This window comes from Gallinula chloropus, assembly GCF_964237585.1.
Source record: "Gallinula chloropus genome assembly, chromosome: 3".
Taxonomy (NCBI): Eukaryota; Metazoa; Chordata; class Aves; order Gruiformes; family Rallidae; genus Gallinula; species Gallinula chloropus.
In genome coordinates, this window is record NC_140087.1 from 73345111 (window position 1) to 73372113 (window position 27003).

The 27003-nt window shown below is 56.3% G+C and overlaps 1 protein-coding gene across 5 annotated transcripts; it reads right to left on the bottom strand.

Annotated features, from left to right (window-relative positions):
* Window positions 1-172: 172 nt before the first annotated feature.
* Window positions 173-26796, bottom strand: KLC4 (kinesin light chain 4). Of its 5 annotated transcripts, none has more exons than XM_084262613.1 (16): window positions 26732-26796; window positions 15856-16122; window positions 15428-15658; window positions 14983-15061; window positions 14669-14894; window positions 14269-14356; window positions 13118-13219; window positions 12633-12806; window positions 12374-12473; window positions 11786-11838; window positions 8955-9022; window positions 8764-8872; window positions 7932-8054; window positions 1125-1249; window positions 946-1003; window positions 173-606 (listed from the first exon to the last, which is right to left on the bottom strand). In XM_084262613.1, the coding sequence occupies exons 2-16, from the start codon at window positions 16102-16104 to the stop codon at window positions 517-519; spliced, it is 1875 nt and encodes a 624-aa protein (XP_084118739.1). In that variant the 5' UTR covers window positions 16105-16122; window positions 26732-26796; the 3' UTR covers window positions 173-516. The 5 variants fall into 5 exon arrangements, with proteins under 5 accessions (XP_084118739.1, XP_084118737.1, XP_084118738.1 ...); XM_084262611.1 differs by having other exon boundaries at window positions 7905-8054; XM_084262612.1 differs by lacking the exon at window positions 26732-26796 and adding an exon at window positions 25001-25111 and having other exon boundaries at window positions 7905-8054.
* Between the last annotated feature and the right edge of the window lie 207 nt (window positions 26797-27003).

Sequence of the window (27003 nt, forward strand, 5' to 3'; positions counted from 1 at the left end):
GCCGCGGTCGCTTCCAAGGGTGGGTTTTATTCGATAAAATACGGTACAGCAGTGACGCGGCCGCCCCGCGCCTCCCCGCCCCCTCCATCCCCCTGGGGCGGGCGGGCGCCCGGGCAGCGCCACCGGCCCCCCACCCCCTCCCCGTTCCCTCCCTCCCTCTCCCTCCCCCCGGCATAGGCGGCTGCCTCGCTCCCCCCGGAGCGGCGTTTCTACCTGGCTAGCGTGTGCGGCGGGTGCCGAGCGTGCTGCCACCGAGGCCGCCGGCCCCCGGGTGCGCAGCAGAGGAGCATGCGTGCGGGCTGCGAGTCCCAAACGAGCGAGGGGCCTCCCGCTGCCCCGGGGCCTGCCCTGGGGCCCCGGGCCGGGCGGCACGGCAGCCGGTGAAGGGGAAAGGCGGAGCGGTTGTGGTGGGGTTTGAGGGGGGATGTAGGGGGGCGCCGGGTGCTGCCCCGCGCAGTGCGAAGCTGGGGTGCAGCCAGCTCCTGGTGGGGGTGGGGGGGGGCACCTGCAGGCGGTTCAGTTGGAGGAGAGCAGGGAGCTGTGGGAGGACAGGTCCATGCTGCTGGCGCTGAGGCCTCTGCTCTCCGCGCGGAGGCCTGGGGGGCCCTGGAAAACATGTCGTCCCCGTCAGGGACCTGCAAAGCGCACCCCTTCCCCGAAGCCGCCCGCCCTCCTCCCTCCCCGCCCCGCTTCCCCCGGGCACCGCTTCCCCGGGGCTGTTCCCAACATCGGGTGCCACCTCTGCACCCGCCCCTGGGAAGAAGGCACTGTCGCTCCGGCCCCACACGGCAGCAGAGCCCCTCTGCGTGGATGAACAGCTCCGGGGGGGTCCCCGGCCCCTCAGCCCCCGTGTTGCTGCGCACAGCGCCCCTGCACCCCTTACCCAGCTGAGGATACGCAGGCCCCCAGCCCGGTACCCATCCCTGCTGCCCGCCCTGCGCTTACCTCAAACGAAGCGTCACTAGACTTATGCAGGTAATTTAATGACGCGGCTCGTTTCATGCTACGAGAAAGCAGAGGAGAAGAGTTGTGCCTGGCCAGCCCCCAGCCCCCAAGGTGGCAGGGCGCGTGCACGTCCCGCACTCTCCTAGCCCCCCCCCCCCCTCCCCAGCCCTGGTCCCTACCTGGTGTTCCTGGGCTCCAGGGGGCCATTGCCCTGCAGTTTCTTGACCAACATCTCACTGCTCCTCCGTATCACATCCCGGATTTTCCCCAAGGAGCTGCTGCGCTGAAGGGTGCCACTGCCATCCTGGACACAGAGACACAAGCCAGGGCAACTGCTGAGTGGCACCAGTCAAGCTCTGGCATGCTGCAGATGAGTGGCCAGGACTGGGCTTGGCTCCAAACACTCTTTTGCGCCTGCTTGTGCTGAGGATTTAGTCTTGGCCTAGAGCAAGCTTACCGCTCACTACATGGCTCCTGGTACTCCACAGGACACGATGACCACGGACTTAGGGACCCCCACCATGGCCTGACTCATCCAGACCAACCCTAATTCTTGCCCAGTGGAAGCCCAGCTCCCAGGCTGCTGACCTACACCAGGCCACCAGCACAAATGGCACTGGTATCATCCCAGCTCTGCTTGAACATGGCATAGCTCCACCACCTGTGACAGCTCAGGCAGCAGCTACCAAGGAGATCCCAGTGGCCAGGGGAAACTCCAAGACCTGATGGAAGCCCCAAGCTTGGGAGCACTTTTATCAGGCCAGGACACACCGCAGAGACAGTAGTTTCCTGGACTCCATTTGCTGCTGGGTGGAGACCATTCTCTCCCTCCCCATACCCCTCCTCACCACACCGTTGCTTTTCCTCCTATCCATCCAGCACTCACCCTGATGCACAGCTTGGTCCTGCAGGATCACTCGTGTCAGACAAGACCAGTCCACATGCACACATGTCCCACCACTAACACTCCCAAGACAATTAGCTTTGAGCCTGCTGAGCGATTCAGGCAGCTCCATTTTGAGATGCATTCATCTGGCTGCCCCAACACTGTGCTGCCCAGCAGGCACCACTCTCCTCGGCTCCCCCAAATCTAGCTGCACCCAGCCCCACTAGCTGCCCCAGGGTGGCACTTCTCAGGGCTATCTTTATGGTTGCCTGCTTTTTCCAAAGACCAAAATCAGCCCTAAAGCTGGTTCCCCAGCCTCTTTCCTCCCATGTGCCCACCAAAGTTCCCAGCACTCAGAAAAGTGCACTCAGCCTTTGACAGGCTCGAGCCCATCTCCTGCATTTAGCTCCACAGGGATGCAAGGCACAGGTTGCCAGCATGACACCACCTCGTGCCCTGTGACCAGGCATGCTCATTACATAAGGCTGTGGCACCACTACTGATGTGGAGGTAGTTTTGGTCCAATGGCCTGATACCAGCAGTCCTCCCTGCTCCTAACACCAGTGGCCCCTAGCACATCAGAGCAGAAGAAAAGAGAGATAAGGTGACTGCAAAAACCCTTTGGTCTTTACAAGCATGCATGGGAACCCCTTTGTACCACTCCAAACAAGCAAAATACCCTGTGGCCCAGGCTGGCAGCAGCAATTGCCCCTGCAGCTCTTGCAGGGTCTTCATCTTAGGCCAGTGACCCCTTTATGCTGACCCCGATGGATTGTGGCCCTGGGGAAGGCTTTTCGAACATTTCCTTGCTCTGCTTATCCAAAACTGATCTAGCTCTACACCTCTCTCCAACTTTTCCTACCAGCAAACCTCTCTCCTGATATTGTTCTCATCCCTTCTTGGATAAGCTGAGTGCATTGGACCCCTTTGCTTTCTTACCAGGATGGAGTGTTTCCAGAGTGGGGGCTATGTGCTGTCACCACGAGGGACCTACTGATCAGGAATGCAGGGAGCACCAAAAGTACAAGCAAGGCAAACAATCCAACTCCTGCAGCAGGCACCCCAGGCAGGTTTTGGAGGAGCTGGCCACCAGCGTGAGGCACTAACAAAAGGGGTTGTGGTGTGTGTGTGTGGGAGGGTGGCTTTCGCCTCCCCTCCAAACTTGGACTGAGCCAGCACCGTCCCTGTAGGGTACTGCCATACCAGGCACTGGTCCTTTTGCCAGGGCACACAAGCCAGGGGTGGAGAAGGGAACAGAGCTAGGGCAGGGGGGCAGGATCATGGGTGGTATGAGGGCAGCAGGAATTATGCTCTGAGGTCAGGGCCGGAGAATGGAGCCACATTTCCTCTGCTGCAGTGATGCAGGCTGACTGCAGACCAACACCAAAACCAAACGCTACTGCTTGCTGGGTTAAAAATAGCCTCCTCTCTCTCCCCACTCCCTTTTCAGCGGGGTTATATTTAGCCCAGAACATTTACGGGGCTTGGTTTACCGCAGAGCCCCCACCCCACTGTACCCACCAGTGCCAGAGCGCTCAGATAAAAAGCAGCAGCTCCACCACTGAGCCACTCCCTGCTGCGTGCTCCCACCCTGCCCACTGCATGGGAGGCAGAGGACTTAGGATTTGGCAGCAGATGGAGCTCGGCACTGCAGGACACAATGGGGTATTTCTCTGGCTAAGGGAAAAAAACCAAGCTCAGGCACCCCAGGGCAGCCCTGCTACCCACTGGCTGCAGAGGTAAGGTTAGCAGCAACCCGTTTGGAGGTTAGGGAGAAGCACAGTGGACTGGGGCCTCTCATCTCCAATGCTGAGCCTAGGAGAGGTGACCTGGGAGCAGCACGTCTCGCTGCACGCACACAGACACCAAGCACCCCGCACCTGCTCCAGCAGCATTTGCACCCGCCACCCCAGGGCTGGCCGACGCTGGCCTACAGAGCATGGAAAGAAGCACAGGGCAGCATTTTGGGTCTGTCTACCTTTAATCAGAGGTATGGTTGTTACAGCACCAGGTCCAGGACGTGGCAAAGCGCAGGGGCAGATGGCGCCAAGGCCTGAATGCACCCTGCACTGGGGATGCACCACTCACCAGGAGCAGCGCTGGAGGAGAGAGGCAGGGAAGGTGCAGCCCTAGGGCACTCAGCCCTGGGCTTCGCACCCTACAGTCCTGAGGGCAAACCTCCCTTCACCAAGCACAAGCTCCCAGGGGAGCAGCATGCACGTGTACCAAGGCCTCTGCACCACCACAGGGAAGCCAGGCCCAGACACAAGCACGTTTAGTATCACAACCTGGCAGGGGACTACCACGAGAGAAGCTATCTAGCTAAATAAATAGGGGAGGGTCCTGCGCTGGCCTCTGGGCTCTGCCCTGCTGCTTTCTTCCCAGGCAGGAGGGCCAGGGAGGTTCACTTCCTATAGGAGATGCGATGAGGGCATGCACCCAAGGGTGTGAGCTTCAAGGCAGTGGTGGTCTGGCCCTGGGAACCATCCCCTTTCTCAGCAGCCAGACAGCACCAGACCCTGTGCAGGCCTGGACAGTCAGCACTCACTTCCTAGTAGGGACAGGGTTACAGATTTTCCACTCACTTGGCTAGGGGCAGCCAGGAAGTGAGTCACAGCCCCAGGGACCACACCTGGCAAGCCAGGTCCTGCATTCAAGAACTATCTGCCCACCATCAGCAACCTAGACCCTTCTCCTACTGTGGAAGCCTCCCTCCAGCCATCCCATCTAGCCCCAACACGTTCAGCACATCCCAAGCACCAGCTCTTCCTTTCCTCACATCCTTCTTTACACCTCCTTTTTCTCCCAACCACTCTGCTCCCTACCAGCCAATTCCCCAACTTGGCCACTTCTAATGGCCTGGGACATGGCCCCTTGACAAAAAGTTCTTTCTTCCTAGCCTTCCTCTGCCTCCAAGAAACAGCCAAAAGCTTCACTCCCTCTCCCAGCAGCCACACCTGGGGACCCTAGGGAGCCAATCCACCCCTTAATGCCATCAGGTGAGGAACTTGGCTACAGCATCAGGTCAGGAGGTAGCAACTAAACACGCTTGTCCTGGCAGGTCCCTGTTCCATGCCCATCCCTTGGATATCACCCCTCACCACATCTGGGATGGATAGTAGCTAATGGACCACTATCCATTCCTGTGCCCCTACAGAGATCCACATGCTGCTCATGGGTTGCACAGCTCAGTGGGGAGAGCAGTGAAACAGGGACTGCTCTGTGCTGCAGGGAGAGCCCAGCTCACCAGTGGCCAGCGCAGGTTTGCTACGGGGCACTAACATCAGCCAAGCCTACAGGGAAGAAAGCAACTGGGCACATGACAGCCCTAGCAATGCCAGGCCTCTCTGCCCCAAAACAGCCCCCCACCCCTCTTCATGCCTGTGTCCTGGCCTCCACAGGGATGGAGGGAACAAGCTAGGAGGGCTGAGGATGTCTAATGACGGTGGAGTCAGCATGCCTGGAGTGAAGACAATCCCCCGCAGGCCTGGTTTCCAGGGATGCGCAAGGGCAGGCTGGGGGTGGGGGCAGGCAAGGGGACAGACGGTGGCCCATCGCCCTGGCCTGGGGGAGCGGGCAGCTCCTCGCAGATTCTTCCTGCTCTTGCTGGCCACGGGGCTGGAGCTGGGCCACGTGGCCAGGCACTCCTCTGCAGGCGTCGCGGTGCCCTCGCGCACCGGCAGGGCTGGGGGACTGGCGCGGAGGTCTTGCCGAGGAAGGAGGGATGGTGTGGAGGAAAAGTCGGAAGGTACAACACAAACATCCAGGTGATTGCGGTGGAGGGGAAAGAGGGAGTCTCGGGAGGCATTTAAGCCTAGTGCACAGAGAGGAGAGAGACACAATTTACAAGGCCATGAGGTGTGAGGTCACCCAGGGAGCAGGTGGGGCAGGGCCCAGACTGCATGCAGAGGCGATGGGCCGTGTCTGAGCAGGGAGAGGGTCTCTTGGGGCTGAAACAGCGGGCTCATACCTTTGCCAGCGTGCTCTAGCAGGCTGGCAGGAACAGCTAGCTCCTGCTCTGAGGGCTCCCTGCCCCCTGGGCCTCTTGCACCCACAGGGTGCCGGCCAAGGACTCGGCCCCACTGAGCTGGTGCCATCCCTGCTCTCACAGGCCAGACCCTGGATCTTCCAGCCCGATTACCTGGGCAGCAAGTAGCTGGTTCAAGCCCTGGGGTGCTTCCCAGGCAGCATGGCACAGAGGGTGCTGGCACCCTGGGGGCTCTCCCATGGTCCTGCCTGCAGCTGGCAGCTAAGGGATGGCAGCAGAGCCTGCCCTGAGGCAGCACGTCTGAGGTCTCCAGACCCACACTGGGAACAACTGGCTGTGACAGACAGGAGCAGTGGGAGCTGCCTACACCTTCTTTCTGGGGGAGCTAAAGCCCAGTACAGGACTGGGGTGATGAGGGAGGCTGGCTACATGTGCCACAGGCTGGAGAAGGCACCAAGTATCACATGGCAGCAGCCATGTGCCCCAGGGTGCTGGGCTAGCCCTCAGACCCTCTATCTACAGCTGGATGGGCCAGGGAAGCCCTGCCAAGCCCCCCAGGGACGGGTCATATGAGCAGGGACTATTGCCCTTGGTTGGGTCAAGCTGGGGGAGAGGGTGTCATTGCCTGCTTATCTGGGGATGATCATCTCAGAGACCATCAGGAGGATCTCCCAGACCATCACCAGGGCAAAGCAATTGCCCAACACCAGCCACAGCCAGGAGAAACCGCAGAGACATATCAGCCAGGGCGAGGAGCAGGCGATCCTAATGCAAACCTGCAGCCCTCTCTGTGCTTGTCTAGCACCTCTAGTAAGAGGGAGCCCTTAGTTGGTGTCCTGGGTTGGTGCCCTGCTAGGCTCAGGCCCTCTTCACTCATGATGCCAAGAGTTGGGACAAAGGACAGCCCTGCATCTGGCAGAGTTGCCTGTTCTCATCAAAGCTCTGCTCCCGGTGTTACCTCCAGTCACCTAGGTACAATCCACAATCAAGAGAGGCAGCGGGCTTCAGGCTTGGGCTTTGAGGGGCTGCCATGGCAACAGGGAAGAGGAAGGAGGGAGAGAGGGAGCTCATGCAGGTGGGGATGGAGCAGAGCCAGGTAAGGAAGAATTAGTGACAGCAGACATGAGGGGGTAGTGAAGGACTCTGTGTGCTCGGTGTGTCACCTGTGCCAGGTCACAGCCACCCTGGGTACCCAGCTACACTATGCTCTCAACTAGAAGTTGCAGGAGGAGTGGTAAGTGTTAACAGCTCTAGCTGCCCTTGAGCCAAGCACTCACCAGCACCATACTCACTTGCTGCCTCTTCTCCATCCTCCTCCTTACAGGAGGCAAAAGGCACCTACCCCAGACCTGGACCACTACCTTCCTCCAAATTCAGCACTAGTGACCAAAGTGCCCCTGTCTCAGAGCAAGACTAGTCAGACTCAGGTCACCTTGTCTGTGCCTCAGCTAACACCAGCCTCTTGCCACCACTGGTCAGCCTGACCAGGCAACCCACAAAGACCCACCTTTTACCACCTCTGCCTGGCCACAGCCCACAGAGGGCATGAGACCAGGAGAGGGGGACAGCAAAGATGCTGGCTGCAGACTGTTTCTGTACCCTGCAGTCATTCGGTCACAGACACACCAGGCACATACCCACACATACAACCCTCCTCAGGCTCAGCATCACCTGTGACGCAGTGCAGGACAGACAGCCAAGTTGCTCACAGAGGCTGTGTGGGCCTGAGATGGTGCCAATGCTCTCAGCCAAGGCCTCAAGAGGGGAGCAGCAGGGAGAGATGTTAATAAGGTTGCAAGGCTAAGATTAAGGGCAGACCAGGACCAGCTCATGCTGTGCATTGCCAGGGCCTGGCAGCACCCTGGAAGCAGGAGCCCTCAGGGACTATCTGGCCTGTAGAGCAGAAGCCAGGCCCAGACACGCACCTTTGCGAGCTGGCTGGCTGATGCCAAGAGAGAGAGGAAGAAGTGTGCAGGGAACAAATGGAGGCAGACAAGGATGCCACGACAGGCCACGCGGGGACACAGGCTGTCCCTTCCCTCTGGCAGCCGGCTGAGCCCATTCTTGATGGTGTCTTGTACTTACCCCGCTCCATTCCACGCCCATACTCACTTCCTCGCTACCGTCTGTGGCACTCTCGTACTTGACGCTGCCTCCAAGGCTCCGGCGTCTTTCTGTGCCATCGCCCTCCTTCAGGATCTCCACCACCTTTGTCTGGTTGATCGGGTCAATGCCCTGCAAGTAGACAGGAGTAAGGAAGCACCATGTTTTGCCCTTCTACGTTCTTCCCCTCTAGGGATCTGCTGCACCATCACCACGATTGGTACCATTCCCCCTCTTGGCCATTGCCCCTACAGAGCCAAAACTCTCCAGCACAAGGAGGATGGAGCTGAATGAATCCAGCACCTAGCACAGTTGTTTGGGTTCCCAGCTCAGTGAGCCCCTCCCACCCAAGACATAAACTACATGGAGGGGCAAGGGTTTGCTGCCCTAGGCTGACAGGTTTTCTTCTTCACATTTAGGCATATGAAGGTTTGTGCTGTCCTTCAGTCTTTGTGGTAGCTGCTTACAGCTCCTGCTTTACTGAGGCTTGAGAAGAGTCTAGGTTGAGGTACTCTAAGACATCCCCAGTGTACTTCCCTAGTGGGAATAAAGCATTCCAGTGAGCACACATCACCTCAGTAGCTGACAAAGTCCAGTGACCTGTCCTAACCCAGCTGCAGCACTAAAGGAGACACCCCTTCTTCCCCACATATACACACACACTGATCCACATGTACCCTTGCAACTCCCACCCCCAAGGTGTCGGAATATAAACCATGATATCAGCGGTAACACAGCCCAGGAGAGTCCCCCAACACACCCCAAGTCTAAAGCGGTGCCATGACCTGCCACCCCAAGCCCCACAGCGCTGCCTCCACCAGTAGGATCCCTGGGGGGTTACCTGCCGCCGGGAGCGAACCGCACACTCCTCCAAGGTCTCAGCTGCCTCTAGCTTGCCCTGGCGTCGATACAGTGCACCCAGGTTCCTCAGAGTGGTGTTCACAGTCGGGCTGTAGTAATACATGGAAGGTGAGCAGCAGCCCTGGGGCCACCCCCTCCAGAGCCCACAGCTGCCCAGAAAACACCTCTTACCTGCTAACCTTACAGGCTTTGTACCAACCGCCATACTCAGCATAGGGAGCGCTGTCTCTGTGCTTGCTCTACAGGGTGAGGAAAGAGGAGAGCTGTTAGCCCTATGCCTACTACTGTTCTCTGGCCCATGTTCTCCCACTGGGTGCCAGGGTCATGCACCAGCCCAGCCTTTGGAAATACGATGCACAAATACAAGTTCCTGGAGGGAAAGCTGAAAGCCCGTTTGCTGCAACGGTTTTGGGCCACAACTAGAAGCAATGTCCTTACCCCAACAAGAGGCGTAATCCCATCCCTTTGCCCCTTCCATGGTATTAAAGGCAGCAGGGACAACATAGCCCATCCTCACAGTGCTCCAGGGGACAAAACTCCCCACCCTCCCAGCATGCAAGAGACAGACCAAAAGCTGTAACCAACAACCCCCCCTCACTCCAAGCAATCTAGGCATCACGGGCACTAAAACCCTCAGCCATGGCTAGAAAGGCATCAGCCCCTCCCAAGCCTCCCGCCTGCAAGGTCAAGGCCTGCCCCAACAGCAGCTCAGCTCACCTAACTGTCTCCTCTCCATGCCCAGCCTCTGCTTGCAAAGCTGGCTGGCTGGCCCTGCCACAGCAGGAGCAAAGAGCCTGCCAGACAAAGCAAGAAGAGTGGGCAGAGCTTGGTGCTCCGTGGGAAAGGACCCAGGGCCAGGAGAACCCACTCCGCAGGGCAGCAGCTGCTAGCCAGCACTGCCCTGAGTCAGTAAGCACCATGGCACCCGCAGGCAGGAATCACCACAGCCACGGGGACAGGGTGACCTGTTCACACACCATGCACGGCCATGGCTCCAGCCCTGCACACCCCCAGGAGCCCTGGGCTGGGCAGCACAAGCACCCAGCTCAGCCCTGAGCCCAGCAGGGCTGCTCTCGCCAAGCAGGTGCAGGAAAGGGCACTGCTCCTCAGCAGGAGTTTCCCCTTTCAGAAGGGCTTCAGGACAAAAGAAACTGTCCTCACAAGGACAATTTTTCTTACTGTCTCACAACACTTCTCAGATCTTTACTGCACATGCTGTAGCCTCCCTGAGCCACAGGCACAGCTGCCAGGCACCTGTACAGTCTGGGCAGGCCTCATGGACAGGAGGCCTCATGGACAGGAGGCCTCATGGACAGGAGGGCTCCAGACTCAAAACACACCTGAAGCTCTCATAGAGGCAGATTTAAAAGGATGGTTTAAAGGGAAAGGTGTCAAATCCCCTGGGGCAGAAAGAGTATCAAGGCCAAGGCTGCCAGCTGTGCCCAAGGTCCTGGCTGCTGACACCAGCTGGCATCCCCTTGCTGCTAGTGGCAGCAGAGAGAAGGAGGGGTGATGAAAAAAAAAACCACCAAAGAAGTGAAGCTGTGCAAGAGGAATTTGATTCTTTTTTAATAGACATGTAAACACAGCACAAAGCAGAACAAAGCAGCCCCAGCCCCTGGGCCAGCAATACAAGCAGGTCTGTGGTTACCACCACCTGACCAGGAAGGCTGCGTCACAACCATGCCTTGCTACCAGGCATGGCCCAGATGCCCTACAGACAAGAGCCCTAGGGGCAGGTAAAGATGCTTAGCCCTTGCCCCAGGTTGTAAAACAAGGTCTCACTCCATGGGTAGGTCCCTGAACCTGTTCTCTTGCCCTGCAGCAAACCTTGAGTTATCTGGAGCATAGCCTCACTCTACAGCTATCTACTTCTGACCTCTTAATTCTCCAGATACCATCAGAAGTGCCTGGGTCCCAGAGGGGGCAAGGGGAGCCTGGTCTCTACTCCAACTTTGATTTCTCCTGCACAAGAAGGTGCTGCAGCAAGTGTAATTTCTTTGCAGCAGAGCCTTCACAAGGCAGCAAGTGGAACAATGCAAGGCAGGGTAAAGCATCGTCCTGGGGACCGCGCAGGGTGGTTCAGTGGGGAGACCCAGCATCCTGGAGAGAGGCAGCTGCTAGTGCCCTGCTCTTAGGACACACAGGATGCGACTGATAAGTCGCTAAGCCAAGCCTGCCAACCTGCTGTCTGAGCCCACGTACAGATGGTGCTCTGAGGGCAAAGGAAAAGGACAGACAGCATCTGTTCTCACTGCAGCTAGGAGGACTAGACCAAAGCTGTTTGTTCTGCTGCTTCACTCACCTGCCAAAATGCAGGTGAGGACTTGGGAAAAGCTGAGACAGGACTCTGCTGCGTTTATCAGCTGAGCATAGAGCCAGACCTGGGTAACAGGAGCAACAGCTTCTTTGCCTCTCAGCCTATTCCAAGGCAAGCACAAGCCCCATCTATCCTCTTTCAGAGGCTAGCTAGGATATAGAAGAGAGAGGGCCTGGACAGAACCAGGACACCTTTGCAGAGATCTTTTTCAGGTTTGGTTCTGTTTCCTAAGCAAGGTGATGCCAGCAGTTTCTTCTTGGCCTCTGTCTTTCCCCAGGCAGCCTCAGGGCTGCTTCAGAAGCAGGTTATGCTCTGGATACTAGCAGTTGAAACAGAATGCCAAGGCTCTGCAGCACAACCCTCCGCCATCCACCATCTTCCATCACCTGCATGCCTTAGAGGGATCACTAAAGCAAAGAAAGAGAGCATGCATGCCCCTGGCTCCAGGAAAAGCACCAAGCTCTCTGATGGGTCTTCCCCTCCCTGCTGCCCTGAGGAGCAGCCACGCTCCCTCTGCCCACTCTCCACACCCCTCCTGGCCTTCATCAGCAACCACAGCAGCAGCTCAGACTGCAGGAATGAGGGTCTGGTCGTGGTAAGAGGGAATCAAAGTCCCTGCATCTCCTTCCCCTCCCAGGGCTCTTGCTGCTTTCAACAGGCAGCACCACCAGCTCAGACTCACCTTGCTCATCTCCTCTCTCTCCTCTGCATGCATCCAGATCGGCTTGTGTTCATCTGTGTGGGGAAGAAGGCAAGATAGCTCCACTCACCACCTCACCGTGTTACTCGGCCACTTCCACTAGGGCTCTGACTCCTGCACAGCCCAGTGCTCTGTCCTCAGAGCCAGCAGCTCACCAGAAGGAAGCAACAAGGCTCCCAGAACGCTCTGGTCCCAAGCCCCAAGAAGGGCAGCCGATGTGGGAAGGAAGAGGGACAGGAAGGAAGAATACCTGTGCCAGGTGTGCAAGAGGAACTTTAGCCTCCACCTGGGAATGATTGTGCCACTTGCTCTTCCCCCTTTTAGCCACAACTATTGCCAACACAGTAAAGACTGGCAGCCAGAGCTCTCCAAGACCCCTTCTGAGCAAAGAGGTGGAGCAGCATAGCACACTAGAATGGCAGTGTCTCAAAGGTGGCCCAAAGCAGGGGCCCTGTCAGGCATCCCATCGCTCTAACGGGGGTAACTCCAGCACCAGCCAAGCCTGGGCTGAGAGCCAGGAGACTAAACTGCTCACCCTTCCCCAGCCCCAAGAGCCTCTGCTGTACAAACCATCCACAGAGCCAAACTCCTTCACGTGAGCACGGGTAAGGATCTCCTTATACAGCACCTCTGCATCTTTGTATTTGCCTTGCTTCAGGTAACAGGAAGCCTGCAAACGAGAAAACAGCTCCAGCCTCAGTGGGCAATGCAAATGAACTCTACGTCCCTCCTGCAGCTGCCTTCTCTGCATTTTCAAGCACCAGGCAATGCTCATTTTTCCCCATGGCACCCCTCCCCACCCCCATGTTGCCTTTCCCCATGATCTCACCAGGTTATTCTTGGTCTTGGCCACGTTGGGGTCATCAGGACCCAGGCAGCTCTCGTAGATCTCCAGGGCCCGGCAGTAATAGTATTCCACCTCATCGTATTTGCCCTGGTTCTGGCACAGCAGGGCTAGATTGTTCAGCTGCTTGGCCACATCAGGGTGGTCTTTGCCTAGGACCTGGGTAAAGAAAAGTAGTGACAAAAAATCCAAAATTTCAAGACTGCAGTGAGCTCCTGGAGTTAGTAAGACACTGTAGTCCCTCCAGGACAGGCCTATGCAAGACAGAATCTAAAGACTAGGGAGATACAAAGGAGAAATCTCAGCTTCCACCTCCTGGCAGGCTGCAAACACTAGAGAGACAAGAAAGGTGGTGGCAGAATCAGCAGCCAGGGAGACTAAGCAGGTCGGGCATCTCTTAGGTGCAGTGAGGTAATTAGGGAAAACTCCCAGGGAGAGCTGGAAAGGTGGAAAGCACAGGACACCAGTACCTTCTCCCGGATCTCCAGGGCCCGCTTACACAGAGGCTCTGCTTCTTTGTACTTCCCTCTCTTGCCATAGAGAACAGCCAGATTGTTCAAAGTTGCTGCCACCTGCAGAGACAGAAGCTTCTCCATAAAACAAAGCAGAATCCAGTGGGACCAAACAAGGGGTGCGAGCAGCAGAAACAGCAGGTGTCCTATTTAGAATCATTGACTATCCTGGGTTGGAAGGGACCCATAAGGATCATCAAGTCCAACTCCTGGCTCCACACAGGGCCAGCCAAGTCAGAGCATGGGACTGAGTGCATTGCCCAGATGCTTCTTGAACTCAGTCAAGCTCACTGCTGTGACCCCTTCCCTGGGGAGCCTATTCCAGTGCCCAACCACCCTCTCAGTAAAGAACCTCTTCCTAAGATCCAACCTAAACCTCCCTTGTTGCAGCTTCATACTGTTTCCTCGGGTTCTACCACTGGTCACCAAAGAGAGGAGATTGGTGTCTGTCCCTTCACTCCCCCTCGTCAGGATGCCACAGATCGTGATGAGGTCTCCCCTCAGCCTCCTCTTCTCCAGGCTGTACAAACCAAGAGACTTCAGCCTCTCCTCATAAGACTCCCCCTCCAGATCCTTCACCATCCTCACTGCCCTCCTCCTCCAGTATTTTCATGTCCCTCTTGTACTGTGGCACCAAAACTGCACCCAGCACTCAAGGTGAGGCTGCACCAGTGCAGTGTAAAGCAGGACAGTCACCTCCCTGGACCAGCTGGCAGTGCCATGCCCAATGCACCCCAGGATATGGTTGGCCCTCCTGGCTACCTGGGCACACTGCTGGCTCATGTTTACCTTGCTGTTGACCAAGACCCTCAAATCTTTCTCAGCATGCCTGCAGTAGAGCTGCTTCTGAAGAGGAGATCCAGAGGCTGAAGGCTACCCTGCCTACATCACAGGATCCAGGAGTAGACAACTCTTGGAGAGGCTATACTCAACAAGACAGCAGGAAATACTGAAACAGTGAAGCAGAGCCCCACACTACCTGAACAGCATCCCTCACAGAGGACACTGCTGTCCTTGGTAGTCTGACTGCAGACACCAAGGGCACCGTTCTGACCCCAGCCGCACCCGCAGATCAAAGGAAGTGGCTGCAAGAGGAAGGAGATACTCACCGCTGGGTGGTCTTTGCCCAGAGTCTTCTCACGGATGGACAGAGCATCATTCAAGAGGTGTGCAGCCTCTTTGTACTTATTCTGATCTCTGCAGTGCAAAGCCAACCAGTTATTCAGGATTTGGACACCATAGTCCACGGCAAACAGAAGTGCTAACAACAGTCCCCCTTCCACATAGATCCAGCCCAGCAGACCTTTCATTCCTCCATTCCTCCTTACCTTAACCAGTCCCTTTTTATATCCCTTTTTTTAATGTCCCTTTTTATGACAGAGAGTTTAGCCAACCAACCACCTTACCTGTGCCAAAACCTTTTGGAAGTTGGGGAAGCTCCCTCTCACCAGAACGTACCACCCTAATAAACGGCAGAAGGAGAAAGCTCTCCCAGCCCTCCACGCTCACCTGTATACTAGAGCCAGGATGTTGAGCATGGTGGCCACATCAGGGTGATCATGGCCTGATGTCTTCTCCAGGTCCTCCAGTGCCTGCTTGCAGAGAGGCACAGCCACCTCGTAGCGTCCCTGCGAGGCGTACTGGATGACGAGGTTGTGGAGGGTGCGCAAGCGTGCGGGAATCTCATAGCCCCCTTGCTGGGCAGCTGCCACTGCACTGCTGTGCTGGTGGGGCACTGCAGGCACAGAGGAATAAACAGGGGCACAGTTGGCACAGCACACACGGAAAAATCAGCCAGTAACTGTGCGTGACCAAACACTTACATCCAGGACCGTGTTCCTCCTCCTCATTCGGGAACAGATCATCCAGGGAGTCCTTAGCAGAGTCGCCCTCCTTCTCCTCCTGAGAGGATGGGAATCGCAATATCCTTAGAGAAGGGATTGGCAGCAGCCTGGGCTGAGTCAGCTGCCAATCCCTCCTCCCTGCTCCAGCCCACCAACACCCTCAGCTTCTCTCGCTGTCTCTGCCACCATCTTCCCCACCATCCAACAAAACTAATAAAGCCAAATTTCCCCAGCACATCCTGGCACGCTACTCCATATTCTTCCAGAGACCATTCCCTGCACAGATCCCTTCAGCTACAGGCATTGCTTTGCAGGGTAGCTGGGAAGGGGCAAAATCCAGGGCAATGCCATCACACCTCAGCAATCCTGCTGGTCCAACCTGTCCCACCCCCGAAGCCAGCTGCTTGGCAGGATAAGAGCATACCGAAGGTGAGACATCCTCATCATACTTCTTCAGCTGGTTCATGAACTCCAGGTGTTTCTTCTCCTCCTCCAGTTGAGCCACCGTTTGTTCGCTGCGCTGCAGCTTCTGCTGGGTGTTGGCAAGCTCGTCGCGCAGCCACTGGTTCTCCTGACACAGCCTCCGCACCTGAGCACGCAGCTTCTGCTTCTCTGACTCCACAGCATTCAGATGGTTGGATAATGCCATCATCACCTTGTGAAGAGTCACAGAAGACTGTCATAGCTCCTGACTATCTCCCTCACATGCACGCTTAGGGCCCGCCACCCTCAGGGTCACACTGCCTTCTCCACTGAGCCCCTTGCTGCCACTCCAGCTTATGGAAAACGGCTACAACCCAGTCTTCCCCATCCATCCTGGGTAACACCTAGGGGAACACCCACCACTCTCACCTGAGCCTCTCCAAGCCCCAGCTCAATCATCTCCACTGACTTGCGGAGCAGGTTGGATTTCTCATGCACGAGATTGGCTTCTTCATCTTTCTTCAGGCACTTGATGGTCTCCAGCAAGCTGTGCAGGATGGAGTTGTGTTCATTCTTGAGTGCCTCCAGTCCTTGCATCACCAGCTTGGTGTTGGAAATGATCTCCTCTTGACTCAGCTTGTCCAGCTTCTCCTCCCTTGGATACACCATGGTGGACATACTCCTGTTCCTGCAGCCCTACAGAGACAGGCAGAGAGAACCTGAATGCTTCAACAGTGTTTGAGAGAGCCACAACCAGGCACAAGCGTCGCTGCCTCCTTCAAGCAGCCAGTGTTCAAGTGGTTGCCCACACTAAGCTCTTCGTCTTCCCCTTGTCTGCCCACACTAAGCCCTTCCCCTTCCCTTTCCCTTTGGCTGGCAGCTGCCAGGGCACGTGTCTCCGCTTGTGTGGCAACCAGCGCAGGTGACACACGTGGACCGCAGTCAAAAAGGCTCGAATCAGTGCTGACCTCTAACACCCCCACACTCCCAGCAGCACGGAAAGCTGATTTGGCTTCCATCTAAGAGCAGAGATTTGTGGTTCACAGCTGGGGTTGCAGTGCACACACCTCCCGCCCACAGACCACTGATGCGAGGAGCCTGTCAGAGCTCAACACCTCTGCCAGCTGCAGAAGCAAGCGAGTCGAAAGTAGAGGGATGGCAGCTCAAAGTTCTCTACTTTCTTGTTGGAAAAATCTCCTGGAAGAGCATCTCAGACAGGGAAGTTATCAGTGGCCTTACTGGACCAGACAAAAATTGCCCTGGCAATCCCAGCCCCAGCACAGGACAGACATTGCGGCGACAAGGGACATAATGCTGCCAGCAAGAGCTGAATCAGCCTGTGTGGGAAAGGTTACATACACCAACTGCTACAGTAACACGAGTATAACCCTTGTGTGGGTGTCAGGTCCCAACACTAACAGCTTTTCCAGCTTCATTCGCCCCGCTGCCAGCCCAAGGGCTCCTCAGGACAGCAGAGGGACACTGTACTCCTTCCCGGTCCTGTTCCTTGCAGACAGACAACAGGAGAGTACCAAGCTGTTGCCTTTGCATGGGGACACCAAGCACTACAGCCCACAACGTTAGTTTGGCTGCACGATGCCTGCACAGAAAATCCAGAAGTTGGGAAACATACCTGGCCAGAGGGCAAGAGACCTAAGAAGCAAGACAGACCCCTTATTATATGGTCAACTCCCAGGGTTGGCAATACCCTGGCTGCTCCACAACTCACTCATGTAACCTTCTCTGACTCCCTCCCAGCTGTCCCTCCTGCCGATCCATGCCAGCAACCTCTTCAAATCGCTCATGGACTGGAAAGCCACCACCCACCTTGCTACGGGTCACCCCAAGGCCAGCCCAGAGCAGACCCAGGGCACTGTTGGCAGGAGGCTCACAAACTGCCCAGGCACTCTGAAGGAGGAGATGGGGGAAGAGCTGCCAACAAGTTTGTCTTTGTTCTCCTGCAGGATGCTCCTCTGCATGGTCGGAGCTCTTCATTCGGTAGCAGCCTTGTGCCTCATCATCTGAGCAAGCAGAAACGCTGCCCCAGGTACAGAAACAGAGAGAGCAGAGCTCCTCTTCTTGGCAGGACTTCTCTCCACCCCAGCAGGGCTCAGGGCGATCTCCCAGCTACTGCCATCCCTGCTGGAGACTGGGATCTGAGCAACAGAGGGGTCCAGTTTCTTCCTCGCTGCAGCACCGAAAGCTAAGATGGCAAGCAGCACTGGGACAGCTGCTGTAAGCACACACGTCTTGTTATATACCCACCTGTTCCCTCCTTTTCATCCTCACTCTTCCAGAAGTTTCTTGAACTGTTTTATAGGCCTGAGCTTTCCTCTCAGCTCCTGTTTTTTGTTCAGTGATGCACACCCATCCCTCAGGAAGGGCAGTAAACTCCCCACATGCAGAGACCTTAGTGAACCACAGCAGGGCAGAAACACTTTATGTCTCCTGAAGACTGCGTTCCTGTTCATACCCTTCAGCCAGAGCTGAGCCCTCCCCCCAGCTTCAGATCACAATCATACAACCATAGAACAGTCTGGGTTGGAAGGGACCCCAAGGATCACAGAGCTCCAACCCCCCTGCCACAGGCAGGGCCACCAACCTCCAGGAATGATCTAGACAAGGTTGCCCAGGGCCCCATCCAACCTGGCCCTGAACACCTCCAGGGACAGGGCATCCACCACCTCCCTGGGCAGCCCGTTCCAGCACCTCACCACTCTCTTCCCACTAATATCTAATCTAAACCTTCCCTCCCTTAGCTTTAATCCATTCCCCCTTATGCCAACTTTACATTCTCTTCATGATCAAGAGTCAGCACCAACCCTGAGCCATACTCAAAACCGAAGGCTATTTGCCACGCACCCCACAAGGTTACCCTGTGCACTGTGCATTTTACACTGAAAAGCCTCACCTGGACTGTGACCTTTCCTAGTTTGCTTTGGAGAAGACCATAAGATAAGAATAGCATGAAAAACCTCACTAAGATCAAGATAGAGGACACGTGTCTATTGAGAGTTGACAGCCAAACATATCCTGTCTTCCAAACTGATTCTCCAGGAACTGGCAGGTAAACATTCTGGTCCATAATTGCCCCAGTTATTCTTTTTCCCACCTTTATAACACATCTGGGGGAGCAATCAAATGCTAAAGCAACAAGGGAAGTCTTCTAAGGCAGATATCTAAAGGTGAGCTCAGATCAGGAACAGATAGATGCACAATGGTTCCCAGCTCCAGAGGGAGAGGCCAGCAGCCCAAAGTATGCCAGTGCTGCCACATCTGGTAAAGCACTGTTGTCCCTCCTAGGAAGGTTCAGCAGGCACCTACCTGCTTTCACAGAAGCCAAGGTAACAACTGCTAAAGGGTGAAATGGCCCCATCGCTGGTTTCAGCTCATAAGGAAACACGACCTCAGACTTGAGGAAATCCAGAAACGAGAGCCCTCTGGAGCACAGGCAATGCTTGGGACACAAGGGCATCCCCAGGAAAAGCATTACACCCAGCATACAACAAAACTTGAGCTCTGCCTGAAGGCTCACACAGCTCTGAAGCGCAAATGCATCTGTCCCTCCATGCACTGGATCAGCTGTGAAATGCTGACAGTTTTCATGGCAGCATTACTTATGTCCACACAGACAGCTTTAAAAAGTACAATACAAATGCATCAGGAAAGGGAGCACGTTACCAACCGTGATGAAGAGCCACCAGAGCTTGCACCTTGCTAGGTAACACAGTCAGACAAGACCCAGATCCATAGAAAATCACTCATTAATTCCACTGTGTACAGAACTACTCAGCTGAGTAATTGCCGAGCTGTGTGTTAAAACACCAGTGCCTCTACTCTACTTTTTCAGACAGCAGAAAAGGCTTTGAGCATCTTTCAGTCCCCGTGATGAACTTGTTTTTCAGAACTGTACAGATTTTGGACTGAGATGGGAAAACAATCAAACCATCCCCACCCACAGCACACCAGACACACTACCCTGCAACCACATCCACAGATCTTCAATACGTGGATTCACTTCACTTCAGTGTACCAATACAGGCTCCTCTTCTCCCCCCTGCCATGCAAACACCTCTATGCAGACCTAGGGGGGTCTTTCCCCCCTAGGATGATCCTAGAAGCACAGGTCTGCTTGGTACCAACATGCTTCCAGTGTTTAAGGGTGGACAGGGGATTGTCCAGGGTGCGAAGCCTGAGAACAGCACACAGGCTGCTCACTTCCCAGTACCAACAAGAAAGCAAAGAGAAGGCTGCAGAGAAGTCACTCGAGTGCTGCTACCTTTGGTGCAGCAAAGGAAACCAATAAACACTGGTGGGAGATGGCTCATTATCCCTCCAAAATGACAGTTCTCCCCCTGCAGAACTTTCTTTCCAGCTCTTTGCAGCACCAGCAGGTCTATGCTCCATGCCCAGCCCTCCGGAGAGGAAACACGCTCTATGGCAACCGACGCCAAGGTCAGGCAGGCTGAGGCTGCTGTCTAAGCACTCTTCCTACTCCCACTCATTCAGCAGAGGGCACCGAGTGTCCTTTGTCCAGGCAGAAAACACACTGAGAGGTTCCTGCGGAGAGGAGGGGAGACACCATCATGGAGGCAGGGGGAGGTTCAGGCTGGGAATAGGCAGCAGGAAGGCTTTTCCGACAAGCTCCTTGGGAGGTGGAGCTTATCCTGCCGCATTCCTCACAGTTCTGCAGGTGCCATGGCCCAGGTCTCCACCAGCACATTTCTGCTCTAGTTGGCATGCCTTCCCTATTCAGTCAACTGCAAGAACAGCCTGGCTTTCCGGCAACACCCATCCCTTCTGCCCTCCCTTGCTCTGATTTGGAGGAATACTGCAGGAAGACAGGAAAGGAACATGCGTGCACCGAGCTCTGTGGCAGCTGCAGCAATCTGCTGGGAATCCACCAGCTCGCACGTCCTGCCAGGCAGAAACCTTCCTCCTGCACACAAGTGCGTAACTGGGAAACCACTCAGCATCAGCAATTTCAGCAGCCCACTTCACTGCCTCTGAAAACTGCTCCCACACATAAGAGCTTGAAGAGGAAAGAGCTGGAAGCTTAGATCTGAAACCCACAAAGAGCTGCCATAGGAGGAACAAGGGTACCAGACTAAATGGGTCCAAGCGAACCTTAAAGCTTAGATCGTGATGCCTAATGCTAGAATGCTACCAAGAGGAGAAAAAAAGAAAGAAGGAAAATCAGGCATCAGCTACAGTAGGCCAGAGATTTCAGGTCTATACATGCCTCATCAGATTCAGTTCAGTTCACTGTCTCCCCACATGCCCCTGGACCTAGTTTGAGGGACACAGGCTACCAACACAACTTGCACAAGCAACATCGTCAGGAGAGTAATTGCAGCTTCCTTCAAATGCCCTGCAACGTACAGAATCGGGCACAGATTTTTAGCAGCCAACTCTTCTGTAAGAGGAGGTGATCTAAGGATATGGGAGTTGCAGAAAAATAGCTGGGATCTGTAAAAAAACAAAAACAAAAACAAAACTTCCTGTGAAGAAGGGTAAGTCTGACCCACAGCAAGAACGAACGGCGACGTTTGGGAGATAAGATAGCAATGGCATTATTTTCACAATAATTATGTCTCACAGCCTGATATGCTGATACTTCTACTACCTAGAGAAACAGCAATGCCACATATCTGGGAAGCAAAACAATTTGATAAAAGCAGGGAGGCTTTTGTGGTGGGTTTACACACACCCCCACACCCCCGCCACCTTTGGGCGTCTGCCAGTTCATTACTGTTAACCAACAGAATTAAAGGTCTCTGGAAAGAGTGGTTGACCTCCAACAAAGTGAGACCAGAAGGGTACAGGGAGGACCTCATTGCAGCCTTCCAGTACCTGAAGGGGGCTTATAAACAGGAGGGGAATCAACTTTTTAAAAGGGCAAACAATGGCAGGACATGGGAGAATGGATTAAAGCCGAAGGAGGGAAGGTTTAGATTAGATATTAGGGGGAAGTTTTTTACAGAGAGTGTGGTAAGGTGCTGGAACAGGCTGCCCAGAGAGGTGCCCCGTCCCTGGAGGTGTTCAAGGCCAGGTTGGATGGGACTCTGGGGAAATCAGTCAAGGGGCAGCACCCTTGGAGGTCATACCCAGCACATCTCTGACCTGCGATCCCAAAGCCAAAACATGTCACTCAAACTCTGACATGCACGATGTCCTCTGCTGCTATTTGTCTCTGAGTCATGAGTTTCTCCACTCTACCACCAAAAGAAGAGGACATCTAGAGCCCCATCTTCTGCCCAAGTTCTTTCCCAAACCCAGCCTTGCACTGCAGACAGACTAGAGACACAAACAGGTGACTTCAAATACCATAGAGAGACTGCTGTGTTGCAACTTCTGCCATAATAAAAGAGTCTGGCTGCCACATCACTTGGAAGGGATGCCTAGAGGTCTCTGGTCCATCCTCTCACTCAAAGCAGGTATCTGATCAGGTCTCCATGTCCAGTCAAGGGTTGAGCATCGCCACAAACAGAGACCACACAAGCTCTTCATCCCCCTGTTCCACTGCTTAACCATCCTCATGTGAGAGGAAAACCAAACAAAAGAGCTTGTTTGAATCCTTAGATGAACTCCCCATTACATGTGCCTTTGCTGAACACCACTTGAGGACAAAGGGGCCAGGCACCACAGCACTCAAAGCTGACCCTGGCCTAGGCTCCAAGGTGGGGAATGTAGCACATGCCTCCTTTCAGCAGAGTCCCCAAGCAAGAGAGGCAATGCAATCCACCTCCAGCAGCAGAGCTGGAAGCAAAGGCAAGGAGCTGTCTCGCCCACATCCTCCCATGCCTGAAAACCAGGACTCTCCTTTGCGTCATTTTTGAACCCTCCTCAGCATCCCAGCATGGTTTTAAAGCCAGTCTCCATGTCCAGAAAGGCTTCACCTGACCAGCTTCCCCAAGCTTCCGAGCCCTGTGTAACTCAGTACAAGTTCACTGTGCTCTTGGAAGCAGCCCAGGCCTCCATATCCCCGGAACCGGGATCAAGGTCAGGATTGCTTCTTTCAGCAGCAGCTGACACATGCCAGCTCAACTGAGTGTGAAGCTGCAGGGTCGGGGTTTTTTTGCTTCTAGATACCAGTAGGCCTGTGTTGGGGAAGTCTGTGCTAACCAGCAGGCTGCAAGAGCCCCAGTGGCTTTTCACTAGGGCCAAGGAGCTAGATTTGCAGCCCAAATGGACACGGTCCTCTGCAAGGAGATATGAGACTCCCTTCATACTCCTCTTCAGCACTAAACACTCCTCTCTGTCCTAGAAGCTCCAGCTCTTCACCACCTCCAAGTTCTAACAGAAAACACAGTGTAGCATAACCTTCCTGAAAGAGCAAGGTGGTGGTAGGCTGGCATCCCAGGAGCTTGGCCACAGTGACTCAGGTTCACATCACTACAGAAAGGATTGAGGAGCTTCCTATCCCCCTCCTGCTTTCCAGTTCCCAGCTGGAAATGGCAAATCAAAAGCTACTCAGGTTTGTTGCGACTGACCGAAGCAAGCAATTCCTGTGTGACCAAAGCATGATCCAATTCCAATAAACAGCTGTGCTCTGAAAGAGCCAGAGAAGATGGTCTGCTTGGCTTTGTACCAGATTGCTCATTCCTTTCAAGACCAGAAAAGGTTCTACTCCTCTCCTTCATTAGTGATCACAGAAACACTGGAGGGAATAAGGGTTAAAAACCCCAAACAACAAAACAACCACAAGAAAAGCCTCAAAACCAAGCAAAACACACAACCTCCCCCAGCCCCAGCCCCAGCACATGCCATTAGTAGAAAGCCATTTCACTCCTTACTGCATTTCATGCTGTTTTCCAACCCCAGCTGGCCAGGGAAACACGCACCTTTCACCAGGCCACTGGAACCAGAACAGCAGTCTTCACCACCCACACCAGCAGTCTTGTGCTAGCACCCCCTGATCAGCTGATAAGACCTTGTTTTTAAACTCTTGCTCATGTCTGCAGTAGCTCACCAAATCCATTCTGCATCTGCTATGCCAGGGACTACAGAGGAACATCATTAAAACCTGTTTCTAGGCTAGTGGAGACAAGAGCTAAGCAGCTGGAACATAGCCAGGACAAGCATCTCTTCCTAGCTTCAGGATCTGATTGGGAATTACGCATTGGAAGAGACAGAGAGAGAGCCATTACCTTGCTCTGACAGCATGAAATAGTATTAAAGCAGGCAGAGTAATTCCAAGGAGCCAGAGCCTCCACAGGCATCTGTCAAATGTGAGGATCATGCACTGGATGTGCTTCAGGAGTACAGAAGGCAGCTAGGATGCAGCTGGGATCTGCAAGTGCCCTGGATCCACTCTGTGTAGCCCTGAAGGGCTCTGGAGCACCCACACTCCCTCCAGAGCAGACCTAGGGCAGCTGCAAAGCTCAGATGACCACAGGCTGCAAGGCTGAGCTATAATTTCCAGAAGCAAACCATAGCAAGGCAGCCAAATTCAGAGAGAAAAGTTCTGCCGGCACCGTAAGCCAAGGATGTGCTTTACCCCTGCCTCCCTCAAACAGCTGGAGTGCTTTGAGGAGCTACACAGCTCCTTCCTAGCAAATCCAGCCTTTATCCAAGCAGCTCTGCCAAGGTCAAAAATACTGCCACGTGTCCCCTGTGCCCTGAGAGCCATTTTAGTATTTGGGGCTAATGCTGGTTTTCCTACCTGGCCGCTTCTGCAAAAGGGCAGATGAGAGAACGGGCGCTTCCTGCTCCTTCTGCCAACCACAGCAAGGCTCAGCCCTGTTTATTTACCCTGGGTCTGAGCTGGCCAGATCTTTGACCCCGGGTGCTGAACGCCACCCTCCTTCCCCTGGCGCAGAGGTGGGGCAGACGCTTTCCACCTCTCCCAGGTGGCATGGGGTGGGGGGGGGACGACAGGAGACCAAGGACACTAGAAGAGACCCTACCACAGAGCTGCAAGCGTGCCAGGCTCCAGCAAACACAAGGCACAGGGCAGCCTGCCTGCAGTTGCTGGTAACTGTGCGGTTACCTCCCACCCACCATTGTGCACATTTCTCTCGGCTGCCTGACCAGAGCATTCTGCTGCAACGCCATCCCCCCAGCCCTTCTTCAGGCACCTCCTCACAGCCGCACACTCTCTCTCCCAGAAACTTATCAGCATTTGCTCCCCCCACCCTCCACCTTTGGTAGCATGCACCTCCACTTCGGAACAGCTTAGTAAGCAACTGACTAACGGGAAGAAGGTCTGGGGGTGGGGGGAAACAAGGCTCTGAAAGTTTGAGAGCCATTGCTGCAGGCTGGAGGCTGCCTCCGTCATTGTTTCTCAGGCTTTGTTTGGCAGCGGGAGGCACGCCCGCTGCGTATCCTTAGGACCAGCAAGACAGAGAACCCGGCTTCGTCCCTCCTCAGTATCACCGCAAAGCGATTCCCTGCCCACCTGGCTAACCGTGAGCTTCCCAAGGAGGGGAAAAAACCACCAAGGAGTTTTCATCGGCTCTGCCAGAAAATCGCACTTCAAAGTCGCCCTTTGTTACAGGACGGCCGGGCACCCTGCCCGCCTCAGTCACCGGATGGGAATTCTCCCCCACCCCCCGGCACAGAGGAGCGGTACCTGGCTGCCTGCAGCAGCTTGTCCAGCGTTGGCACTCCCGGAGGCCCCAGCACCGGCAGAGAAGCGCAGGCCGCGGCGATGCACGGCTCCCACGGCGTCTGCTGCGCTGCCTCCGGTCCTCGCAGAAGCGCAGGCACCAGGCGCTCAGCAGCCAACCACACTGCAGCAGGGGGAGGGGGAGAGGATGCAGCCAGGCTCCAGAAACACAGCGGTGGGATGCTCTCCTGGGAGCGCAGAAAGCACCACACGTGCCAAACCTAAGGACCCCCCCCCTTCCTCGGGGACAGACGGGAGTACCAAGGGACAGGACGCAGCCCCCACGCTGCCGCATCAGCCGAAACCACCCTCCCACCCCACACCCCGCTAGATCTGCTCCATTCTATGCTCGGTCTCACCGTAAGAGGTTTTGCACCCTGTTGGGTTTCACCCTCACCTCCGTCCCCACTGCTGATCCACTGCCGGGCACTAAAGCCAAGCAGATGGAACTGCAGAGAGCCTTCCAGATGTACAATCCCCGTCGCTGTGCCCGGGGGGATCGGCTGGACACAGGACAAGATCCCTGGGTGTCCTACTGTGTCAGCACGGCGCAGTGCGGAGCTGGGCCAGGCACCGCCTGGAAGCGTCCCTTCAACCTCTAGACGCTTTAGGCAGAGAGAGGACAAACGCCACAGCATCCAGCGTGGATTGTCAGCACAACCACCCTGCTGACGGCGACACGCCACCTTCACAGCGCTCTCTGGGCTGTTTAGGGAGCCCCCGGAGGCACACCATCCCCAGCGACCGAGATCTGCCCCAGGCAGTGCTCCGTCAGGATTCCTGCCTCTCCCCGAGAGGGAAGGGCTTCAGGCGTCCCAGGAGGGAGCCCAGCCATGTTGACACACAGGCTCTCTCCTGCCGCACCTCACAACGCGCAGCGCTTCGCCAAAGCCCCGCACCGCTCTCCCTTCCCCAGCTCTGGAGGCTGGCTGGCCGGCCGGCCGCAGCGCTGCCGCACGGTTAAAGAGAGCCCGCTCGAGTTACGCGGCAGGAGCGCGAACACGTATTATTTATCTTACGCTGGGAGCCGTTCCCGACAGCGGAGACGCAGCCTAATTATAGAGCAGCGAGTCCCGCAGCCTGTGCCCACCGCGGCTGGGAGCGCCACAAGCACGGGCGCCCGCGGGGGCTGCCGGCACTCGCCAGCGGGCAGGGAGGCTGGGAGCACCGGCACTCGGGGCTGCCCGAGGAGGGCGGGAGGGAGCCGGCGGGGCTCCCCGAGCCAGCCAGGTCCCGCCGGGCACGGAGCGCGCACCCCGCCGGCTCCGGAGCCCGCGGTACCCACCCCCTCACCGGCGGGAGGGAGCGCGCCCCGGCAGGGCGGCGTCACCGTCACCCGCCGGCCCCGGGCGCGACGGTCCCAGACCGGGCGCTGTCCCTCTCGCCCCCGCTTCCCTGGCGGCCGAGTCACGCCGCTGCCGTCCGGGCCAGGCGGGGGCTCCCGTGGGGGCCCCGTTCCGCTCCCACCGCTCACGGGGAGGCCACGCACACCCCCCCCCCCCCCGTCCCTCCCCGCCCCCCCGCCATCTGCCGGGCCGGGGCCGCGTCCTCCGCGGCACCTTCCCGAACCCGCGCCGAGGGCCGCGACACCGGCCGCGTCACCTGCCTGCAGCGGCCGGGGGCTTAACCGAGCCCCGGCCGCCACGGCCACAATCCCCACCCCGCACCGGCCACCGGCCCGCCCGTCCGTCCAACCTGCTCGGCGCGAGGTCTCGATGGCCGCCACGGCGCGGTCGCAATCCCGGCGGTGGTGCGGCGGGGAAGGCGGCGGGCGGGGCGGGGCGGGGCGGGGCGGGGCGGGGCAGAACGACGACCGAGACGCGACACGACACCGCCCACCCCTTCAGCGCCGCAGCCCCTTTAAATCCAACATGGCCGCGGCCACCGCCGCCGCTGCCCCGCCGGCAAAGGCGCGCCACCCAGCGGCGAGCCCGCCGCCTCCCGCGGTACGGCCCCTCCCGCCCCGA

Excerpts from the sequence above, each read along its gene's own strand:
- KLC4 (XM_084262611.1), bottom strand. The coding sequence starts at position 16,104 with ATGTCCACCATGGTGTATCCAAGGGAGGAGAAGCTGGACAAGCTGAGT. Across the intron at positions 13,220-14,268 it reads TGGGCAAAGACCACCCAGCG|GTGGCAGCAACTTTGAACAA; the intron begins GTGAGTATCTCC and ends CTGTCTCTGCAG. Across the intron at positions 1,250-7,904 it reads TGGGCGTGGAATGGAGCGGG|GATGGCAGTGGCACCCTTCA; the intron begins GTAAGTACAAGA and ends CTCTGTGTCCAG.